Source organism: Heliangelus exortis, chromosome 3 (assembly GCF_036169615.1).
Source record: "Heliangelus exortis chromosome 3, bHelExo1.hap1, whole genome shotgun sequence".
Lineage (NCBI taxonomy): Eukaryota > Metazoa > Chordata > Aves > Apodiformes > Trochilidae > Heliangelus > Heliangelus exortis.
In genome coordinates, this window is record NC_092424.1 from 90,510,258 (window position 1) to 90,531,925 (window position 21,668).

Genomic DNA, 21,668 nt, shown 5'->3' on the forward strand with positions numbered 1-21,668 from the left:
AACTTTTAATGGAGAAGTTTTTTCTTTCTTTGTTGAAGAATGGACTAGATTCTTACTCAAAGAGTTCCTACTTAGCTGTTCTGCTGTCCTCCTGTCAGTGTTGGTGAATAATTAAACTAAGAACTGGACTTGAGTCTCAGATGTCTAACATGGCAAACTCCAATCCCTAGTATTTGGCTGTGGTACCTTTTTCAACTGTGCTAAGCAGTGGCTCCAGAGTTACCAGCATGCTTTATAAGGGTAGCCAAGAAAACCTCAAACCACTTGTCTTTCATTAAGCAAATTAATTAGAAAAGCCTTATCTCACTAAATAAGGGGTTAACAATCTGCTGCAGCTACCTCAAATCAAAGGGCTTTTTGCTACAATGGTAGAGGGCCTCTAATCAGGTAGCTGGTATCTACAAGATGACAGTCATTATTACTTCATTTTTTGTGGTCTTTTGCCTTTTGCTTTTTTATTCTCTCTTTAGCATATGAGAGAAAAATGAGAGAGAGAAAATAAAATATTTATGATTAAAGAAAAATTAAAAGCCACATGCTCAGAAGTACAAAGGTCATGAGATGTCAGAATTAGGGTGACATACAATTTTACTGAGATCTGTGCTTCTTGTGGAGTGTTTCTGTTGCATTGCAGTATTGTATTTGTTTGGGGATAACTGAAAAATACAGGTAACAAGATGGTACCTAACACTGAAGACTGGAGAAAGAGTGAAGAGGAAGCCAATTTAAGATTATATAGGTTATCTTAGTTACAGTATTTTTAAACTTTTGAACACTGAATTTGGGAACCATTTAAATTTAAAGTTTAATTTTTGTGTTTGTGATATTAGTGGGGTACAATAAAATTAACTAAAACATTTTAAATATACAAGTAACTGATATTGTAACCTTCTTGAGTTAAAAGCAGAAAAAATTGTAATTTAGAAAGTATATTTGAATGCAGCTTTATTTTCATTCAAATCTCAAGCATGTGTTATTAATTTGGACAATAATAATTCTGGATAACCTATTATTAATTTAGCAAATTGTAACTATCATGCTTTCCTATAGATACATTATTTATATCCTTTCCCATTTATTCAAGCATTATGTTTCTGTGGTTTATGTGTGAAAAGATGCTTTTACACAGTCACATTGAAAGCTAGTTTTCTAATTCCCTCCTAAGGTCTTCCCTGTTTATAACAGTTCTGCAGTTGTAGCTGCCCCCTAGGTCTGCTGATGGTTCAAGCTGAAGAGAGCAGTAGAATTAAAATGTTTTTATAGGTCCAGTCTTACTGGATTTTTCCTGGGCTCATAGCAAGGCCATTTGCAAAATAAACAGAGAACTTTAATACACTAAGAAGATATAGTGAGTAGGAAGTTAAGTTCCCACTTTCTTAACATAAACATAAATTCTGGGGAACCAAATTTTCTTTTTCTTTACCGTGGTCATAACAGAAGTTATCAAAATGATTGCAAAGGCTTTATCAGAAGAAATATAAAATAATATCCTTTTCAGACAGCTATACATCTGTGGAGAGGAATTTACCAAGTTTTAATGCTGGTTCCTTTCCAGTGCTTTTCCTTTAAGAAATAAATCTAGCCAGAACAGGTGAGAGTTTTCTTCAGAGTAGAACTACTAGACTAACAAAGTTTTAATACAGATTTTAATTTTTTTAATATCTTTATTAAGATATTAAATAGTTTGAAAGCATTTGGGATGTTGACCCAGACTTATGCTGTAACTGAGCACAGGCTCACGTCTCCAACTCCTGCACAAGAAATTAGGGAGAATGTTTTGTGGAATGTATTAGGGCTAAGGTTGCCCTGGCCTAATTTTAAAATGCTCTTTCATATCTTTTGTGTGCTTATTGCTTATTGCTTCTCCATAGGGTGATCCTGGTCAGCCTGGGAATCATGGTTATCCTGGGCAGCCTGGTACAGATGGTAAGCCTGTGAGTACTAAGAACTTAGTCATATATTGTAAATGCAAAACTAACAGGAGAAAAAACATGTATCACTCATACAAGATTTTCAAATTCAGATGATTTTATCTCCATTCTTTAAAGCTGTGAATGTCACTTACGTGCTATCTGAATGTAACAATTCTATGAATATCTTAATCATAGGTTTGGTTTTTTTCCAACTTGTAATATTGTAAATATGATAGCATGAGTTAAGCATGACTGTAAAGCAGAGTAGTCTATGGGTGCTTCTGTCAGCCTTGGCATCAGTTTGCAGCAGTTATCACCTTCTGACCTTCAGTCTTTACTGCTAAAGAATTTTTGCATTAAAAAACATTTTAGGGTAGCTAAAATCTTGTCTGTTTTGTTTTAGGGATTGCTTCTCCTGTTTAAGCTTGTTTAATTTAATTTAGCCTGACTCAAGTAGTCACCAAAAGGTGTAGATATGCATACGCAGAGTTAAAAATATACATTCTGCAGTTCTAAACATTGTGTGTTAAAATAGACATTGTAAAAATACCTTTTTACCTTCACCTTTTCTCTCTCACCCTAGACTTTATTTTTAGGTTGGAATTCCACTAGTATAGATAGTAAAGACTGAAAGTAAGTTGATTAATAAGATATATCCCTAAAACAAGAGACAGACTTGGCAATGGCACATTTGGTCTTCATGCTTAACAATTTTTGTTGTAATAAAAGAAAACAAATATATAAAAATAGTCTAAGATTTAATTTTAAAATACATTTGATATCTGAGTCTGATTGAAAGCTTCTAAGATACTGGCAGCCAATCTTCTGTGTTGACTAAAGTTTTGTTGAGTCTACAGCCTCTATCACCAAAGTGGTGTTGCTTTGGTCAAGAAAAGGCAGGCCCAAAACTGAGACATTTGATCACCCCCATTTCTCTTCTAAGAATGTGGCCTCTGATGTTGCTCACTGCTCACTGGAAGCTATTTTATTTCCATTTTGATGCAATAGATCTTCCCATAAAACTGAAATTTGTAACGGTGTGAATACCCTAAGGGGGCCTACAAGAAACCTGGGGCAGGACTTTATGCACAGGTGTGCAGCAAGAGGACAAGGGGCAATGTTTTAGAACCCGAAGAGGGGAAATTCAGGTTAGAAATAAGGAAAAAATTCTCTCCTGTGAGGATAGTGAGACACTGGAACAAGTTGCCCAGGGAAGTTGTGGCTGCCCCATCCCTGAAAGTGTTCAAGATCAGGTTGGATGGGGCCTTGAGCAACCTGGTCTGGTGGGAGGTGTCCCTCACTGTGGCAGGGGGGTTGGAACTAGATGATCTTGAAGGTCCCTTCCAACCCAAACCATTCTTTGAGTCTACAATTCCATGAAAGAAATTGTCTTGTATTCTTTCTGTAACTTTGAAATCTGGCAATTTTGTTTTGGTTTTGGGTTTTTTTCCCTTGTTTCAGTGTGTTTAGATGGGCATTCTTTGAACATATACTAACAAAAGTATCTTATGCAAGTAGAAGAGAATAAAAAAGCCTCAGTAAAGGAGAAATTTTACCATTTTGCTGAATTTAAGTTCATATTTTGAAGTGCTTACAGTAAATCCTATAGCTTTATTAAGTGACTTAGTCTTTGTAAGGACATAACTGCTAACCTATTAGGTCATCTGCAGCTCTGGCCAGTACATTATTGTTCCTTATGGTAGATTCTTGAGTACTTTCCAGGCTAGCTGTTAGCCATGAACAGTGGGAGATCCCGTAGACACACTATGAAGGAAAACAGATTCCTCTCTTTTTCTTTCTGTTGTAGTTATTTATTTGCTAATATGACTTGCATGCTTTCTGTGCTGCCAGTAATTTTCCTTGTTTGAGATGACTTTGCTCATATGAATTTTTTCAGATGTACCCCCTGGGGAACTCTGAAAAGCAAGATTTTATTTCAGACACCACAACAGGCTTACAGGTAGTTGTGTAGTCAGTGCTGTTTAATCAAATAGGTTTTTCATGAAAAGCTTTTCCTGGAAAGACAGTCTTTTCTGTTCCCAAACACATTTTTATGTTCCTCTCTGAAGTTATCCAAGTTTGCCTATCTGGTATTAATTTTCTTGAAACAGTATTACTGGTCAACAAAATGTTTCTTTCTCTGAGAAAGGTTTTAGGCATGCATTTATATTAGTGTATGTAACTGATTTTTAAAGTAAAACATCAAATAAAATTATACTTATTTTTTGTAGGTTGGGCAGATTGTTGCAATAGTTAACAATATTATTACTACCTCAATATTATGAGAAAATATTGTTTACCTGGTATTATGCAGTAAAATTGATTGTTGTAATATTTGGGAAAGTGAACATAAACATGACTCACTTTCAATCATTCTTTTTTCCTAAGTAGTTTAATGTATAGGTTCTTCTTTTTTCCCCTTATAATTGCCACTTCTGTTTATTTTCCATACTCTGATACATACAGAAAAGATCCATGAAGTAAATGGAGAAAAGCACAAAAATGAGAAGCATAATAACTAATCAAACTACATTTTTTTCAATAAATAATGTCATTTGGCACCTGAAATCATGAAACTGTCTTGTCAGGAGAAATAGCATGGGTAAAGAAGCACAAGGCTAAAAATAGGATTTGAATCTTAAGTGGAACTCTTTTAATGGGAATTATTCATCACAAGGAAGCAGCTGGAGTGGTGGCTGGCCCTGGGAATGCTCAGCAGCCTGACTGTGGCACAGGCACAAAGCTGTATTTTATTCTGAGTATTTTTGTTTATACATACTGGGGAAAAACTCAAGTTAAGGGGGAAGTTAAATGAGCAGACTCTATGCAGTGATCACTCCTGGTTAATAGAAGTGATTGGTTATTGGCCTGCTAAAAGAAATGGAAAAATAGACTTATTTGTCAGTTTTGAACTTTGAGCCATGTGGCTTGCAAATCTGGACAATTTTCCATTATTACATCTAATTTCATTCATGAAAGTCTGGAACCATTTCCCTTGTCTTTATAGTGTACACAAGCAATAAGGAGTTTAAAAATAATCTAGTAAGACTGACTTTACTGATATGTCATGATATAGACTTCATTAGGGATCAAAAGCCTCACATAGTAAGTAATTTCTGATCATTCCAGTATTTTTTTAAGAAAACTTTAGAACATTATAGGTAACTGTACTACCTAGAATTTTGTAATATTTGGTAACCAACTTCTGAAAAAACAAAATTGAAGTAGCCAGTGGAAGGAACTGTAATCAAATGGAGAAACAATTAAACAAACCAAAACAAAGCAGAAGAAAAAGGCAACAGTCAAGGCAACAAAACCTCTTTTCTGTACTTCTCCCATAATAGTGTTCATGTGGTTACATAGCTTTGGTCAGGAGGCACCTCCAAATTTATATTGGAAGGTAAAAGCTGCATTTAATTATCTTGGTGATCTAATGCAGGCTCTGCCCTTCATTTTCATGTTTTGGTTTATGTAGACAGTGGGGCTTCACTGCAGAGATTGTTCTGATAGTCTGCAGGAGCAAGTGCCTCAAGAAATCCTTCTGCAGGATTGTGTTATTTAACAGGGAGACTGATCCAGAGAGCAGGAAAAAGAGAAGTGGTAGGCAGTAGAGTACAGGCATAGTGATGTGTTTAAGAAGGTTTCTTGTGGGTGGGACGGGAAGAAAGTTCCTTGAGAAAACGAGATGATAAACAAAGTCTCAGAGAAAGGGTAAAGCACTTACTTAATACAAATGCATGAGATACTTACTAGCATTTCTTTTGCCTTTGTTACCAGGATTTTGGTTACTGATATTGCCAGTGAGGGAGAAGGTCATTGCATGACTGCAAATTTAAGTGTAATATATGTCTGAATCACTGTAAGAATTTCTGTTGTTTAAGATATGATGTATATATAAAGGGCTTCAAAAACTTTCTTCCAATGCCTTAGATAAATATGCTTTAAATGTACTAAAGATTTTCCACAAGAGGTCCACAGACCTCTCTGTCAGGATGTTTTCCTAACAGCAAGTTAAATTTTTCTTCTGCAACTGAATTCCATTTTGCATTGTTGCATCACCCTAAATAGTTCTGTTTACCTAATGCATAGAAACATAGAATATCTTTATACCACTGATCCTTGGTTATTTTCTAGCCAAACTGAGCTTGTTTACTTCTCCCTTGTCTTCCTCAAGTAGTCCTGTTGTCATGCCCTTGCCTTTTATGTTGTTCAGTGACTCCAAAGGCTGTTCAGTACTGTGCAGTGCAGTTGTTATTGCTTTATCAGTATGTCCTCTATTTTTATATTTGCTTTATATTTGTCTGATGTGATACACCTATGAATGCTGTCTGAACTTTTGTGCTTTAGTCATGCAAGTTCATTTAAGATATATTCCTGACATTTACTCTGCTACTGCAGCTAAAAGTTCTGTAGCATTAATAATTCTCATATGTCCTTCTTGCTTAATTTTTTCTTTTACAGATAAACTAACTTTTACTTTCCAGCAAGGCTCTGAATTCACTCACAATGATAGTATTGCTAATTTGTTTGTGTTCTGGGTGGAAGCTTTTTGGCCTAAGAAATCTGTTAAACATTTCCCTTATAATTGTAAACTATTGCCATTTTCTTTAAATTCCGAGGTTAAATTTTATCTTCAAATTGTTTTTTTGTTTTGTTTTGGTTTTTTGTTGTTTTTTTTTTTTAATACTCAGCCATCTGGTACAAAGCTAAACAACTCAGTGTCTTGCTGTTCATCTGCTTTTATTGATTTTCAGCTCTTAGAAGTTTATCAGTGCTGTTCCCATCCACAACAAACAGAGAGGGACAGTTTGTATGATCCTAATTTCAGTTGCTCTTGGTGTAAAATAATGAATAAAATATAAACAAAGTGCTGTGGAGTAGTGCTGACTGACAACACTGATGAAATATTATTGATGGAAATTTAAGACACCTACTTTCACTGTAGGTGTTCACGTGTGAACAGAGACACTGGGTGTATAAATTCCCTTGTTAGTCAACATATTCTTAACTAATTTACCACAAGAACTATGGGATTCTTATGCCATAAGACATTTTTGCTTGCCCATGCTGCTGCTGCAAAAGGATGAATGCTTCCAGAATATTTTGTGCCACTGTCTTTTTACACTGGGTGAGACTCTAGGCAATCCCAAAAGGCAGGAGCTGCCTGGATTTAGGCAAATGAGTATCAAATTCAAGGTTAGTCATAATACATTTCTGTTTTGTGTCTTCTGAAAAGTTCATGGGAGAAGACCAAGTCCAACTAAAAAGAATTATTTTGGGTGACAAGTTTAGTGCTTTCGCCTTATCTGAACATGAGCCTTCAATCCTGAAATCGTCTGTGTCAGTTGAAAAGGCATTTTCATTATATCTCTCTTTTACATAAAATGTCAGCTATGGCACAGCTGTTCTTGGAACACACATGTGTGTCCCATACATACTCCTATTGAGGGCTTTGACGTTAGGGAAAGAGACTTGAGCTGAATTTAGTGCAAAAAATGTAGGCATTGGCATTTAGATTGATTAGCTCTACTGAAAGTGATAAAAAAACATGCTCAGTTTTTATGAAAGCCAGGTTTTATAATGTATGGAAGGTATTTTTAACATGTCCAAGCAAGTGCTGTGTTTTTTGTGCCAGAGAGTGATTCTCATTTTTGTGACTTACTGTGAATTTCCTTTTAAATCTTCTTTGTTCTGGCTTTCCATTAAACAAACACATGGACAATGTGTTTGATTTGCTCTGGAATCACATTACAAGATCCAGCTCTGAGCTAAATATGCCATTTTGTAAGCTGAAAACTCTTTCGCCATCCTCCGTTCATCTCATGAATTTTGAAATTCAGTTCAGCCAGGAAGTTCTCCTGCATTATTTTTCCCCCTACTCAGTTAGAAGGAGGGGAAAGTGCATTTTAGAATTCTAAAATGTGAATTAACGTTTTATTTATATAGAATTATATCCTTCAGGATTATATCTTACAGGAAGTCATACAAACTTCTTTGCCACACTTCCTGTCTTACCCTTCAAGCTGATTTTGCTAGAACTGCCTTGAGCAATAAAAGTGAAATAACTGATAGAGGATCTATGTATAACAGAGACCTAGAATTCTGTTTACTTCAATACTAAACGTTAACAGCTGGCTTTTTGGGCATCTGCTCAAATGTCTTTTGGGAAGAGGGCACAGCAAGTACTCTGATATAGCTAACCCAGCAAAAAATTTTTATCTGTGTTTATTATTCCCAGGAATCTCTGACTGATTTAAAGAAGAAATCAGACATACACGTTGTCTTCCTTGTATTGAAAAGGTTCCATTAGCTCCTTTTTACCAGTATGGAAATCCCTCCAGTAATTTTTGTGCCAAGTTTTTAAGACTGAAACTCATTTAGAAACAGTTTATTTTAACTCTTTCAGTTCAAATTAAGATAAAAATCTGGGTATTTGAAATTTGATAGTCCATTTTATGGGATTTATAAAATTTAGTTTGAGCTGCCTTTTGAAAGATCTGAGCCAAGTAGCCTCAAGGTTTTATAGGACAGTTTCTCTTCTTTTATATGTTTTCTCAAAAAAAAACCCTCTTTTTAGCTCATATTGTCCATTGGAATGACATGTTTTTAATGGAGCTAGGTAAAAATCCTATTCTTCAGTTAATTGCCTCTGTTAAAGGATATTTCTAAAGCACTTTTTAATTTTGCATTTAAAAAACCCAATCTTTGCAGTACTCACTGGATCTAATCTACCAAAACATTCAGGCATGTATTTTGGATTCTCTAAAGATTCTCATGTTCTGCCAACGCTGATTTCTAGTAAAACATTCTTGAAATTCTCCTTTCAACTCATGAATTATGTAGTATTTCTTTTTGTAGTCCCAGTCATTCAAATTATGATTTTTATTTGCATAGCCTGTTACATACCTTCAAGTTCATAACTAAGTGCATGGTATTGAGGATGGAATTTTTATTTTTTAGACATATTATAAACCTGGCTACATAATATATTAGAACATGCTTTGTTTGTTAACGTTTATTCCTGTAACTGGAAATAAGCCTTTAAAGGTTCTGGTATTTTCCAGCTATTTTTCTTTAGAGAGAGAAGGGGGGGAAAAATCTATATATGTGAGTTAATTTCTTCTGTTCTTTTTGGGGTTTTTTTTGTTTGTTTTGTTTTTTTCTGATGGGGAATAAAAACTATGGTTTTACATTTTCATGTAACAACTCTATAACAACATATTCTAGCATCATGTCTGGATGCTGCCAACTTTAGATGCACAGATAAAAGCTTCTGAAAGCTGAAATCTAAATCTGAAATGTATGATCATGATAGCAATTACTGAAATTGAAACAAGGAGGATTTTTTTTTTCCTTTCATAGGTGCTTGGAGATTTGTAGATATGACTTATGAAAAGTCACAGTCTTGGTGTCTTTTCCTTAGGGATATCCGGGATCAGCGGGAACTCCAGGTATCCCAGGAACTCCAGGGGTTCAAGTAAGTTTCTGTTTTCTTCCTAGAATTTGTAAATCTGAGGTAAATCCCACAAACTCACTCCCAGTACCCATTGTCATTGAGTTGAGGTGAATGAAAGTTGGGGAATGGAAAGGTCTTAAGGGCTGGCAGGTAGTCAGGGGCCATGGTTGGGTGAATTGCTTTGGAACTTACATGATGTTGGGCTTTGTAGGTAGGCTGAGCCCTGGACTGTAAATCTAGTCCCTTCTAGAGAAGGCCTGTAGAAGCAAGAGTCAGCTGGGGCTTAAACATTTTCCTCCTGATCAAGAAGCCAAACATTTTTTTTATAGATCAGTAACAGTGATCTGAAGCCTTTTTATTCATATGTCCAGAGAGAGATTTTAGATGAAGCCCAGACTGATGGAGGAGAATTTCTTTCTTCATTGTATTAATTGACTTTACTGGGACAGTTATAGGAAACCAGTGCTGTATTTTACTTGTGGCATGATGCAGTCTGGCTGGATACTTGAGAACTTAGTAATGTGTTGAATTAAGTATCTGAGAGCCTACTGGGGCCAAGAGTGCAACATGGCATATATGAAAGCTGTCTGATGGGCATTTGAAAGGAAGGAGAAATCTCTGGAATAGTACAGTCCAGGTGAAGTCCTTCTTTCCTGGGGTGGTCCTTGGTTAAAGCAAAGAATTGTTTTGGTTTTCCCCAGTCATGGGTTGTGATAGTGCCATATTCATACAGACTGGATACATTTCATGCTCCATTCTGCTCCATCAGGTGCTGGCTCATGTTGCATTACATTTCTGTGTTTCATTCTGTATCAGATCGTATTAGTATTTAAGCTGGTTTTCATTTTTTTCTGTTTTAGGGACCACGTGGCTTGCCAGGTATTAAGGGAGAGCCAGGGAAAGATGGGGATAAGGTAAAAAACCCACAACACTATAAAATATCAATAATACATAAAAAGATTTTACTCTCACCAATTATTATTTTTGATTGTACAGTTCTTAATATTTTCAAATTAGGCTTCTGTGAGAATTGTGTAATAGTAATAGGAAAGGAACAAGAATCCTAAATTTAGAATGTTACTTCAATTGGGAATCTGATCAGTTTTATTTAATTAATTTTATATAGGCTTTAGCACTGCTTGTAACACCTTTATTGCCCTTGCTGTTTTATGTTTATGAGCATATAATATTTATTTATGTTTATAAGCATAATACCTGGAAGCATGATACAGATATCTGCCACAATGTTTTCTATCTCATTTCACCCATTTTCCCTTTAAGTGAGCATCCAGATGAGCTATGTAGGAACTTTTGTATGGCACTTTTTATCAGAAAGCACTGACTAAATGAAACCAAAGCTTTTTGTGGAAAATTTGTAGCTGAAGTGTAACCAGTAGCTTGGAACTTATATGTGCTTATATATAGGAAAGCTTATATATAACTCCCTTTTGGTAATCAGGATAAACTTCAATCTGGCTCTCCAGTACACACAGTGGACAAATTAGCCATTGGTTATTGGCAAATGGCATTGATATGTAATTATCTGTGGCAACCCTTGTCTCATACTTCTTCCCTATGTTTAGAAAAGGTCTAAGTTGATAGTGATAAAGACATATTTTGGTTTTTGTTTATTAAAATGTCAAAGCCCTTTTTGTACAGCAACACTTGTTTCCCAAACAGATGTTTTTTGCAGAATTTCCATCTTCTAAAGTTTCCAATATTAAAAGCGGGTCCTTAAATTCACCACCATTCAGCAGAATTCTCAAATGCATTATTAGAGCTGAAAAATGTGCTTATGTGTTCTGTGCTTTAGGCATCTTAATCTAATTGATCTGAGATGTTAATCTAATTGATCAGTCAGTATTGGGCCATGTGCAGGAAGTAAGATGCTGCTGCTGAAAACCTCTATTATTCTCCTGGCAGTGCAGGGTTGTGACACACAGAATATTTCCTAATGCTTAATCCAGCCTTGTTTAAAATGTGCCAAGAAACAGGGCTTCTACCACTGTTCTAGAAAACTTTTTCCAGTATAAAATAAGTCTTGCCATTAGGATTTTTTTCCTGATGATTCAGCCCAAATTTGCATCTCTTAATTTTATCCCATTACTTGTTTCTATGGCTGCTTGGCTGCTCATTGCCAAGTTTTTTAATTTATTGAATAATTTAATCACTGCTTCTGAGCAGAAATCCAGGCTCCATCCTTTTTCATTAAGGAGCAATGGATGCATGAAGTATTCATTTTTTATGCTATATATAGTTTGCTATATACCAAACTGTGCATGGCAAACTGTGATGTTTGACATTAACAGAGAGAAAAACATGATAATTGTCCAAAAATGATCTGGTGGTTAGTTCTTTGTTGTGAGTGAAATAGATCCAGTCTACTGAAACAAACAACTAAGTTTGGTTTTTTTCTTTCAAGTCACATAGTGCCAAGTTATAATTAAACTTTTGTTGTAATCACTCAAGGGAGCTTGCAGACAACCTGTCAGATAAATATCTTCAGTACTGATAGCAACAGGTTTGAAATTCCTGGTATCTGATACCTGTGAAGACAATACCAAGAACTGATGTTTTGGCCTGTGTTTTCAATTGCTGGCTGCTTTTACCAAACTGGAGATTCTTTCTTCACTGAATGGGGAACTCATTTGTCTGATTGCCAAGGTTGTTTTATCAGTGTATTTTGTTTAAATTTTGGTGGTTTTTTTTTTTAGAGAAAAGTCCTTAGAATATATATTTTTAATACTTCTATTATCCAGAGTAAGCTGATGATAAGTTTGATAATGTCAGTGGGTCTCTGACATTTTTAGTAAGAGGTAGGAGTAAAGATATCCCAGATTTAGGGAATTTCCTTATTCTTTGTGTATTAGGAAGAGATGGAAGAATTATCACAGCTCCTACAAAGATTTTCAAAGCTTGTTCCCTCTTGTCAAGTTGCTACTTTGGGACCTCCATAAGCCTTGCTGAGAGATTACAGTCAAGCTTATGGGAAAAATAAAATATTTAGTGATTGTTTAATTTTTTTCTTCTATGTATTGAATCTTGTTTAGAGATCAACAGCCATCAATCATCATATGTAACTGATATGGGGATATATAATGTCTTTCCATTATTTTTTGATCACTGAGAATATGGATGTTGCTATAATATGTAACTGCTACAAAATGTAAAACTTACAGCATTTAAAGCATAGGATTTAAAATATGTTTGCTCTTTTTAGGGTGACCGTGGACTACCTGGCTTTCCTGGATTACATGGGATGCCAGCACCAAAGGTTGAAATGAAATATTCCTTGTTACACTATTTATATGTTTCAGCTTGCTCTATAGTTTAATTTTAAGGAAAAAAAAGTTTATATATAATACTTTGTAAGTGCATTTGATGAACTACATAAAATGTACACATAAGATAATGAACTAAAAGAAATATACATGCCATGGAATATCATTACATACATATCAAGGAATGGAAACTGTCTGTTGTTTTTTTTTTCTTTTTTGTTCTCTTCTATGGGATTCTATATTAATTACTTTGAATTTTTATTTTATTACTACTTAGAATATAATGTGTAAAAAAATGCATATTATTTTCTTGAAGTTATTCAGTTTGCGTAACAACATTCTGAAGCATAGCTCTAATCTAATCCAATGAGTTTATTCCATATGTACACTCCCCAAAACATCATTAAAAGAATCTTTTCCTCTTCTGTGTTAGTACTCAACTAAATTTACTTTTCAGTTTTTTTAAATCTGTGTTTTCAGCTTTTCAAATAAGGTCTTCGAATGAGTGCAGCATTTTTCAAAGAGCTGAATTTTCACTTAGGTACCTATTTATATTGAAGCTATCAGAAACTCAAAGTGCCTTCCATTGAAAAAAAGGGGCATTAAGTCCACGAGGTGTGGATTGTCTCATCAGTGGTGTTGAACACTCTAGGCTTCTCCCCTAGGAGAGCTTGGAAAATTCAAGTTTGCATTTACTGTGTTGAACACATTTTTTTTATATCCAATGGAGTGCTTCTCCTCCTTCATTTTAGGTCTGCTATAAATGTATACTTTGTATATGTAGCTTTATATAACTCCTTCTCTTTTAAAAATTAACTTAGTTAGACACTTTTTGTCTAGGGCGAAAGGGGTCCTAAAGGAGACCAAGGAATGCCGGGAATATATGGAAAAAAGGCAAGTAAATTTTTAATTGTAAAATAAAAGAAAATGTTATTGGTATTTATGGTGGGGTGACCTTGGATGGCTGCCTGATGCACCCTCTTTACCCCCTAGCCACTGTCTTATTCTCTCCCTCCTCAAAAGTATAGGTTCAGAAAACAAGAAGGAAAAACTTGTGGGTCCAGAGAAGGACAGGGAGTTAACCTACCAGTTATTTTCATGGGCAAAACATACTTGACTTGGAGAAAATCAATTTAATTAATTGCTAACTAAAATAGGTTTGGATTGTGAGAAACAAAACCAAAAATTAAAACACCTTGCCTCACCCTGCCTTTTCCCAGGCTCAACTTCTTCATGGGATGGGGACTAGGAAGCCGGATGGCATTATCAGTCCATTGTAGTTCCTCTCTGCTCTCTTCCCTCCTCACACTTCTCCGTTGCAGCGTGTGTCCTCAATGAGGTCCTCCATGCCCTCCACTGTGGTCCTCTCCACAGACTGCAGCTTAAATATTCTGATTTTGAAGCATAAACGTTGAGTACTATTTACTTTTCATTTGCTATATTCCTCAGGGTTCGAAAGGCGAGAAAGGTGATATGGGATTTCCAGGAATGCCTGGGCGATCCGTAAGTTTTGTGAAGACAATTTGCCTTTGACTTGTGTTTGCTAATTCCCCTCCTGATGACTGTTCATCGTCACCACAGGGTGACCCTGGCAGAAGTGGGAAAGATGGATTGCCAGGAAGTCCTGGTTTCAAGGTATGCATTAAATATATATTCATACCATGCCAAAGCCTTCAATAGCATTGCTGTTGGTATAAATATAGTCAGTTTATTCAGTGAAGAATTACTGGAAAGTGAAATACTGTGTTACTGGGAAATGCCAAAGTTTACTGTATCCAGGGGGCACACTTCATTGATTTCACTTGACTTAAAAGCGGGGGCAAAGCTTTTATTAAGAGTGTATTAGTGATCATCAGAGATTGTTTATACTTCATCTCCCTCATCCTGTTTGTGTTTCTGTAACTCTGTGAATTTGTTAATGAAATTTATATACAGAAGATACCTGTTGCTTGTTAAGAAAGAAGTAATCTTATTTATGAAGGGAGATGGATTCAAGATAGGGGAAAACACTTTCAGTATGAGATTCATATGTTTGCATTCTCCTCACTGTTCATCGCCCTTTAATTTAGAACACGTTTTCAAGTGAACTAAATCTACTGTAAAAAATCTGGCATTTTTATAATGTATTACAGTCTGTGAGCTCACGGGACATTTTGTTTACCCAGTTGTTGGTTGCATTGGTGTAATTTGTGAAAAGATAGGCTTCAGCAATATCAGGTTTAATTTCAAAGGAAAAAAAAAATATTAGTATGCCACGTAAATGTTCAGTTGAATTGATCAAAAGGAGATTTTTAACAGCAATTTTGTTCCTTTAATATTTCACTTATTAATATTAAAGTGATCTAGGGCTGCTCAAGGTTAATGTTCCTTCATTGCCCAAAAATGCAAGTATGGCATTTTAAATGGCTTGTCTAATTTCCTGTTGCCATAGTTGGAGATGTGTGTTGGTCTTCCATTTTATGACTGTGCTTGTCTAGAGCAGTCAGGGATACCGTGGCATATCTATGACTTCTATTGTAGCAGGGAGAGATGACACAAGATCTTTGAAAGAGCCAACCCATTCCATGCAGCAGCTGCCAATAAGGTGAATCCAGCAGGATCCCAGGCTGGAGGGACCTTAAAGCATCTTCTGAGCTAGCCTTCTGCTCATGAATGAGACAGCACTGATTCCATGCCATCCATAGCATCTGATTACTATAAACTTTGTGAGATCACTGATAATTTTGAAGTTCTGCTTGCTGGTTTTGGGTAGCTCGGGTTGTGTGTAAAAAAAAAAAATTTCAGAAGGCTACAAGTCTCCTGTGGGCAGTACATGCAATCCCAGTATGGAAGCTTTGGTTCCATGGGCACCTCAGATACCACCAGGTACTTGTGATTAGGTAACTGAGTCAAGCTCCCATTCACTGTAATAATATCTTAGACTCCCAACATATCTGTAGACAGCTTTGGCTAGAAAGACAGGTGTGGTGTCTTAACTTGGAATTAAACAGGGGAGTTGTAACACTACAGAACTGATATTCTAAAACTTGCCCAACTTCAGTGTATAACAGTATCCTGCTATTCGAAAATTTAATAGAACACATCTAAAATAACAGCCTTAAAAAATTAACTTTTATGATAGGTAAACTCAGTATTTCCTATTTTAGTTGGTCTCTTTGTAAGGCCTAATGATACTGAGCTAAAAGGTAATGGAATAACTTTATTCTATGTCAAACTGGTGATGGCTTTCCAACTGCCCTTAGTAAAAGAAGGAAGTATTATTTGTGGAAAAAAATTATTTCCCTAGTGCTCATTTTTCTGAAGTTAACTTCAGCAGCTAACAGCAGATTATTTCTACAATACTGAAGGAACTTTTCTTAATTTGTTACTTGGTTAGTTTTGAATACTATGACATTAATTTCATTTTGATCTTCAAATCCCATTGATACTTCCCTGTAAATTGCCATTATTGATATATATCTATTAAAGCAAGCATCTGGGACACTGTCAGCTATGTCAGGTGAAGCCAATTTAACAGACATTCTTAAAACATTCAGCCAAGTTGGTGTCTATGGATGTAGTAGCTACCTGTATAAGTCAATGGAGTTCTAACCAGTGATGCTACTGGAGTCTGCAGAGCAATTCAGCTCAGAGAAGGTAGGTACCAGCATAGTTGCCTAAATAAAAGCATCTGAAAGCATTTGAGATGTATTAATGCCCAAAGCATCCTATGGGATCTGAAAAAGATGACATAAATACTATGGAAAGCCAGTGCCTTTCTAGAGTGGGAGTAGGAACCCAGACAGGACACCCCTGGGTATCTCAAGTGTGACCAAATGTCTGTGTGCAGGCAATGAAATTGAGTTCCTGGTAGCTGGTCAGCTGAATAAGCCTCCATCAGCTGCCTCTGCTAGACTGTTGACTGTGATAGAAGCTTAGCTGCCTACAGGAATTTGTTTGTAATTAATCCTGCCTTATTTTATACACATATAAATATATATAGGGCTGTGTGGGTGGGTGTGGGTGTGTGCAGACGTGTGGACACACAGATATCTCTCTTGGAGAAGTTCCTTCTCTGGTACTATAGAAAGCAGAAAAAAATACTAGATGTTTTTCCTCTCTGGTATTTGTTAACATGGGTAGGCAATAGTCAGAGCTTAACATAAAATTTTCACTGACTCTGGTGGCCCCTTTAGAGTGACATCTTGTACTGATAAAACATGAATTTTGAGAGTATTTTTATGTATTTCTATGCTTTTAAAGAATAATTGAATATAATAATTGTATGAACCTGTGTACTTTTAAACTGAGACATTTTCATGACTATTTCTTAATTATTGTAGTACAAAAATATGACGTATTCATAAGTTTTTATTCATTTTATAATAGTTAACAGAAGTCATATTCTCAATCTGAACATTTTGTCAGCTTAACTTCAACATCTGCTTGCTATAAAACATTGCTTCATTTTGGGTCAGTAATGAAATTCAGAGCAGTAACATAGAGGCTGTCTTTGAGGGAAATTTCTGCTGGAGCTTTCCTGTTTTCTTACAATATTCATTCTGGGAAAGAATGTGGAAAAAAGCATGGCTTGAAACCCAGATGCTACCCGTTGTTACTTCAAATCCAGTTTTTGTGATTTTAGGTTAATTATTACCAGAGTATTTATAAATATGTATATATTCACAAATATAAATTGATCTTTGAATTTGTTTTATGTGCTTTTATTTCATGAACAGTTTTTGACATTTTCAGAATATTTTTTGTATCATTCTTATTTCGAGTAAGAACATGAAGATTTTATCATATCTGGTACTGCTATGTTCTGGAGTGCTTTGAACTAGTTTTCACAGTATTAGTTGTACAAATTATTAAACAATAGCAATCTATTACTGTTTTATGTGCTTTTTTAACCAGCAATTCCTGTTCTCCCTCAGAAGACTCTCTAATCACTTTTTGCAAACTGCTTGACAGCTGTTGGACACAGGATGAGGGAATATCAGATTGAAAACACTTTCTTACTCTTTTTGACACTGTTTTTTAGGGTGGGTTTTTTTGATGAACCTTTAATCACAAGTGTTGGTTTTACATTTTACTTTTCTTTTGAAGTGTTCAAGGCCAGGTTGGGTGGGGCTTTGAGCAACGTGGCCTACAGGGAGGTGGGAATTAGAGGGTCTTAAAGGTTCCTTTCAAACCAAACCATTTTATGATTTTATTAAAAATAATAATAATTTACTATTTGAAATTATTATTTTTATTATGCAAAAGGAGGTTGTTGTTTTGGTTTGGTTTTATATTGTATTTAGCAATCATCTTTGTTTTAAAGGGAGAAGTCGGACAGCCTGGATCTCCAGGCCAGGAAGGGCATCGTGGAGAGCCCGTAAGTATTAAACTGCTGACATAACCTTATGTACTGCTTAGTTCAGGGTTTCTTTTGGTTTTGATTTTTTTTTTAGTTAACAGATTTTTCTAAAAATGTTTTCTTATTTTCTGGTGTTCCACCTTGAAATTTGGCTTTAGTAAAAGAAATAACCAAGCATTTAAAGTCAAAGATGCCTTAAAAGAAAATATTCTTCACTACATTAATTTTATATACCAATTTAAATATATGTTATAAAATTATCTGATTATTGACCTCCTTCCTGATGATGGTATGGTATGGTAAGATGTCGATAGATACTTGCATGAGGAAAGATTCTGGTCCTTTTTAACTCTAAGTCCTGCATCTTGATATATGTTCTTTCATACACTTGTTGAATCCACTTTCAAAGTTTAATTTTTCACTGTCTCCCTCCCCCTCTCTTTTGCCCAGTTTTATTTTATTGGTCTTTTATTTCGTTGCACCTTCTTCACACTGTCCATGTTATCTGTCTCTGTATTCTTACTGCTTAGCAGGGGAATATGCTGCTGCATTTTTGTTTTTGAAATTGATCCCCTACTGGTGTTTGGGCAGCTCATTTTTCCTCCTCTGTATATGTGATAGGCTTTGTCTTCTTTGTTTCCTTGTTTGGCTCTTTAAGGGCACCAGGCTTGGCTTGAAGCAGAGGAGCCTTGGTATCTGGTAGAAACAGCTGAAAGCTTTGAGGGTTGAGAGGGAGCCAACTGTCTTCAAACAATCAGTAATTCTTCCATAGGCCAACAGCAATAAATGGAGCTTGGTTGGTGGAACACTGCCTTCCAGATGAATTACACTGTGAATTATAAGATAAGGAGATAAATCTTTATACATTCCGAAATTTTTTGTGGTACTGAATGTAATGAGAGGCACTATGTGTTATATGGTAGAGTCTGAAATCTGCTCTGAAATCTGGCAGAGTTTTGATAACCAGGAGATGGAAATAACATTCTCAGCTGAAAAATTCTCAAAGTCTTTTATTTAAATATTTTATATATTCACCAAAACCTCAAAAAATACTGTGTGTAGACTTCAAAACATTGGGCAATCATTCCCAGGAGACTTTCTTCCCACTTGGCTGGCTTAAGTGAAGAACACACATAATTCCTCACTTGGTTATATATTTTTCCCTCTTTGCCCCAGATAACTGTAAGATGTGTTAACCTTTTACAATCTATGGTATTTTCAGATATAAAGAAGACTGAAAATGAATGTTAACAATAAACCATAAAATACGAGTGAAGAGGGTTTGGTATATTTTTAGTTAGTACACCATAACAAATGTGCTGAGATAATAACAAAACTTCAGTTATTTTCTCTAGCCTTGAATTGTTTCTCTTCATTTTTGGAAAAAAAGTTAGCTGTGATTTTTTAATTGATCTAAAAAACAGGAAGAAGGCATTTCTCACCTAAGGAAAACTTTAACAGCTCTCTTTCTAATCTTATAGCTTTGGTTAAGTCTGACATATATATTAAAGAAATATATTTTGGTTTAAAATTAATATAAATCACAATAGAACATTTAAACAGCAATGTAAACTCATCGCTTAGGGCCCATACTTTTGCTTTAAAGAGAAATGAAATGGCAGATCTAAGACATTAAAATCACTAAGAAGTCTTTCAAAATCACCATAAAATAATAGAGGAAGACTTCCGATACATAGACAACAACAAAAGATTTATACATTCCTAAAAGGGCAAGCCAGATTGCACCCTCTGCTTCGTTTATAATCAGTAGAGGTTCTTGTGAAGAGCTGGAAGTCTCCATGCTGTCCAGGAAAGTTCCTGAAGGTAGCCAGTAGGCAATGTAAGACACATAGTCATACCTGCTCGTCTGCCTCTGTGGGTGTAGTGCCAGACATGGTGCTCTTACCTATATAGAACCTGGAGGAGCAGCATGAGGCATTTCTGTGCAGCAGCTTTGTGGTAAAAGTGTGTGCTTGGGCTCTCCTCAGCCATGTAAAATGTGGGCTCCCCTATTCAAGTAAAGGATAGTTGGCTTTCATCGGCTAGCCAGATGTGTTGTATTATGGAGGCTGTGAGGGATGTCCTGTGCAAGTTACTGCTTCTGTTGTTTCTGTTATTCTCCAATGTGTATTTGATGCATAATGTGTAAGTGCCTCCTCTCTTCTCCTCTTTTGTGTAGTTCAGTATGATCTTCTCTGGTGGGATGCCCTGGTACTCAGGACACTGATGTGCAAGAGAGGGACTGAATTCTGCTGTGCCCTCCATGTGACAGCCAAGAAGGCTGCCTAAGCTCGAGACAGGTTTTGGATGATACTGTTGAAACTGTATGACTCCATGTCATTGACCAACCAGATGCCACTCTGGCCCTGGGACAGCTCAGTTGGTTGCATGGATACTCTGCCCACACAAATATACATGCAGACAGTCTTTGTTTCATCCATTCAGCCACCTTAGTGTTAGACATGGCCTAATTTGTAAAGTTGGTATTTTTAAAACTTGACATGTTATGATCCCTCTTGCTCTAGCAAATAAAAGGAGCACAGTTGTGTTAATTCATAGAAATAAATGCATCATGATACAACATCTAAGAGGCAGCTGTCTAGGATGGGGAACAGAACTGAACAGAACTCCAGTTGTCTCCAGCCTCTGAGAGGTGTGGTTATTTTTTGGACAACAAACTTTCTGGGATATTATAACTGTCATTAATCTCCAGATTTATGAAGATCAAAAGTAGGTGGCAAAGCTAAGTGAGTAATTCTAAGTGATGTGGTTGTTTCCCCTCAATGGTACTGTTTGAACTTGTTAACCAGGCCATTCCAATCCTGTCCACCCTGTATAAGAATAATGCTTGACATTATGGAGAAAATAATTCAGATAGCATTCAGGAAAGCTAGTAATCAAGCTCATTTTACTGATGACAAATATAAGCCATGGTGTTGCTGCTGCTGAGGACCTTAATGGCTTTTCATCTGTCTTACTGATGACAAGCTGTTTTGATAAGTACAGTTTTTTGAGGGACCAACTGCCTAAAGGATAGAATAAATCAAGATTTATTTGGCCTTACTTTCAGCTGTCCTTTTTAACATAGGTAGAGTTTTGTCTGAGTTTGGTTTCAGTGGAAGACTTCTCCTTGTGTTTACAATCCTGCAGATGGAAATGCTGAACTGAGTGCTTGTGGGTGAAGCTGGCAGGACATTCACAGCACTCTTCTAGGCCTGGCATATATTATCCAGCCACAAGTAATATGTCTGAACATTTGCAACTGCTTATGTTTACTCTCCAGAAATCATATTTTTCAGAAATACAGCTGCAAACACTTCAAAGGGTAGGGTTTGCCCTTAATATTTAGGTCACATCACAAGACCTCAGATGTGGCCTGTGATAGAAGCATAACATGGTTTTAGCTTCTGATCTGAGTCCCACTCCTATACCTATATTCCTGGTTTGTCTGTTGATCTCTTAGAAGATAAATGCATTTTCTGAAAAATGTGTGTTTTATGCTAGGGTATGGTAGTAGAATTGATTTGAAACATGCTCAAGATTCACTAACATTGTAGAAATCTTCAACAGAAGTTACTGTGTTTTTCTTCATAAAACATAAAGCTTTAAAATATAACATAGAGACTGATATAGCCAGGCAGTCTGACTGTATTACCTAAGGTTTAGGTAATTCTACT

General features: G+C 35.9%; 1 protein-coding gene across 1 annotated transcript in view; it reads left to right on the plus strand.

The window, feature by feature from the left end:
* The window catches only part of COL21A1 (collagen type XXI alpha 1 chain), a 96,521-nt gene that overhangs the window by 43,138 nt on the left and 31,715 nt on the right, over positions 1-21,668 (plus strand). Inside the window, exons 9-16 of the mRNA XM_071741647.1 lie at positions 1,872-1,934; positions 9,337-9,390; positions 10,230-10,283; positions 12,590-12,643; positions 13,491-13,544; positions 14,100-14,153; positions 14,232-14,285; positions 17,956-18,009. Of these exons, the coding sequence (XP_071597748.1) occupies positions 1,872-1,934; positions 9,337-9,390; positions 10,230-10,283; positions 12,590-12,643; positions 13,491-13,544; positions 14,100-14,153; positions 14,232-14,285; positions 17,956-18,009 (441 nt within the window). The remainder of the gene's footprint in view (positions 1-1,871; positions 1,935-9,336; positions 9,391-10,229; positions 10,284-12,589; positions 12,644-13,490; positions 13,545-14,099; positions 14,154-14,231; positions 14,286-17,955; positions 18,010-21,668) is intronic.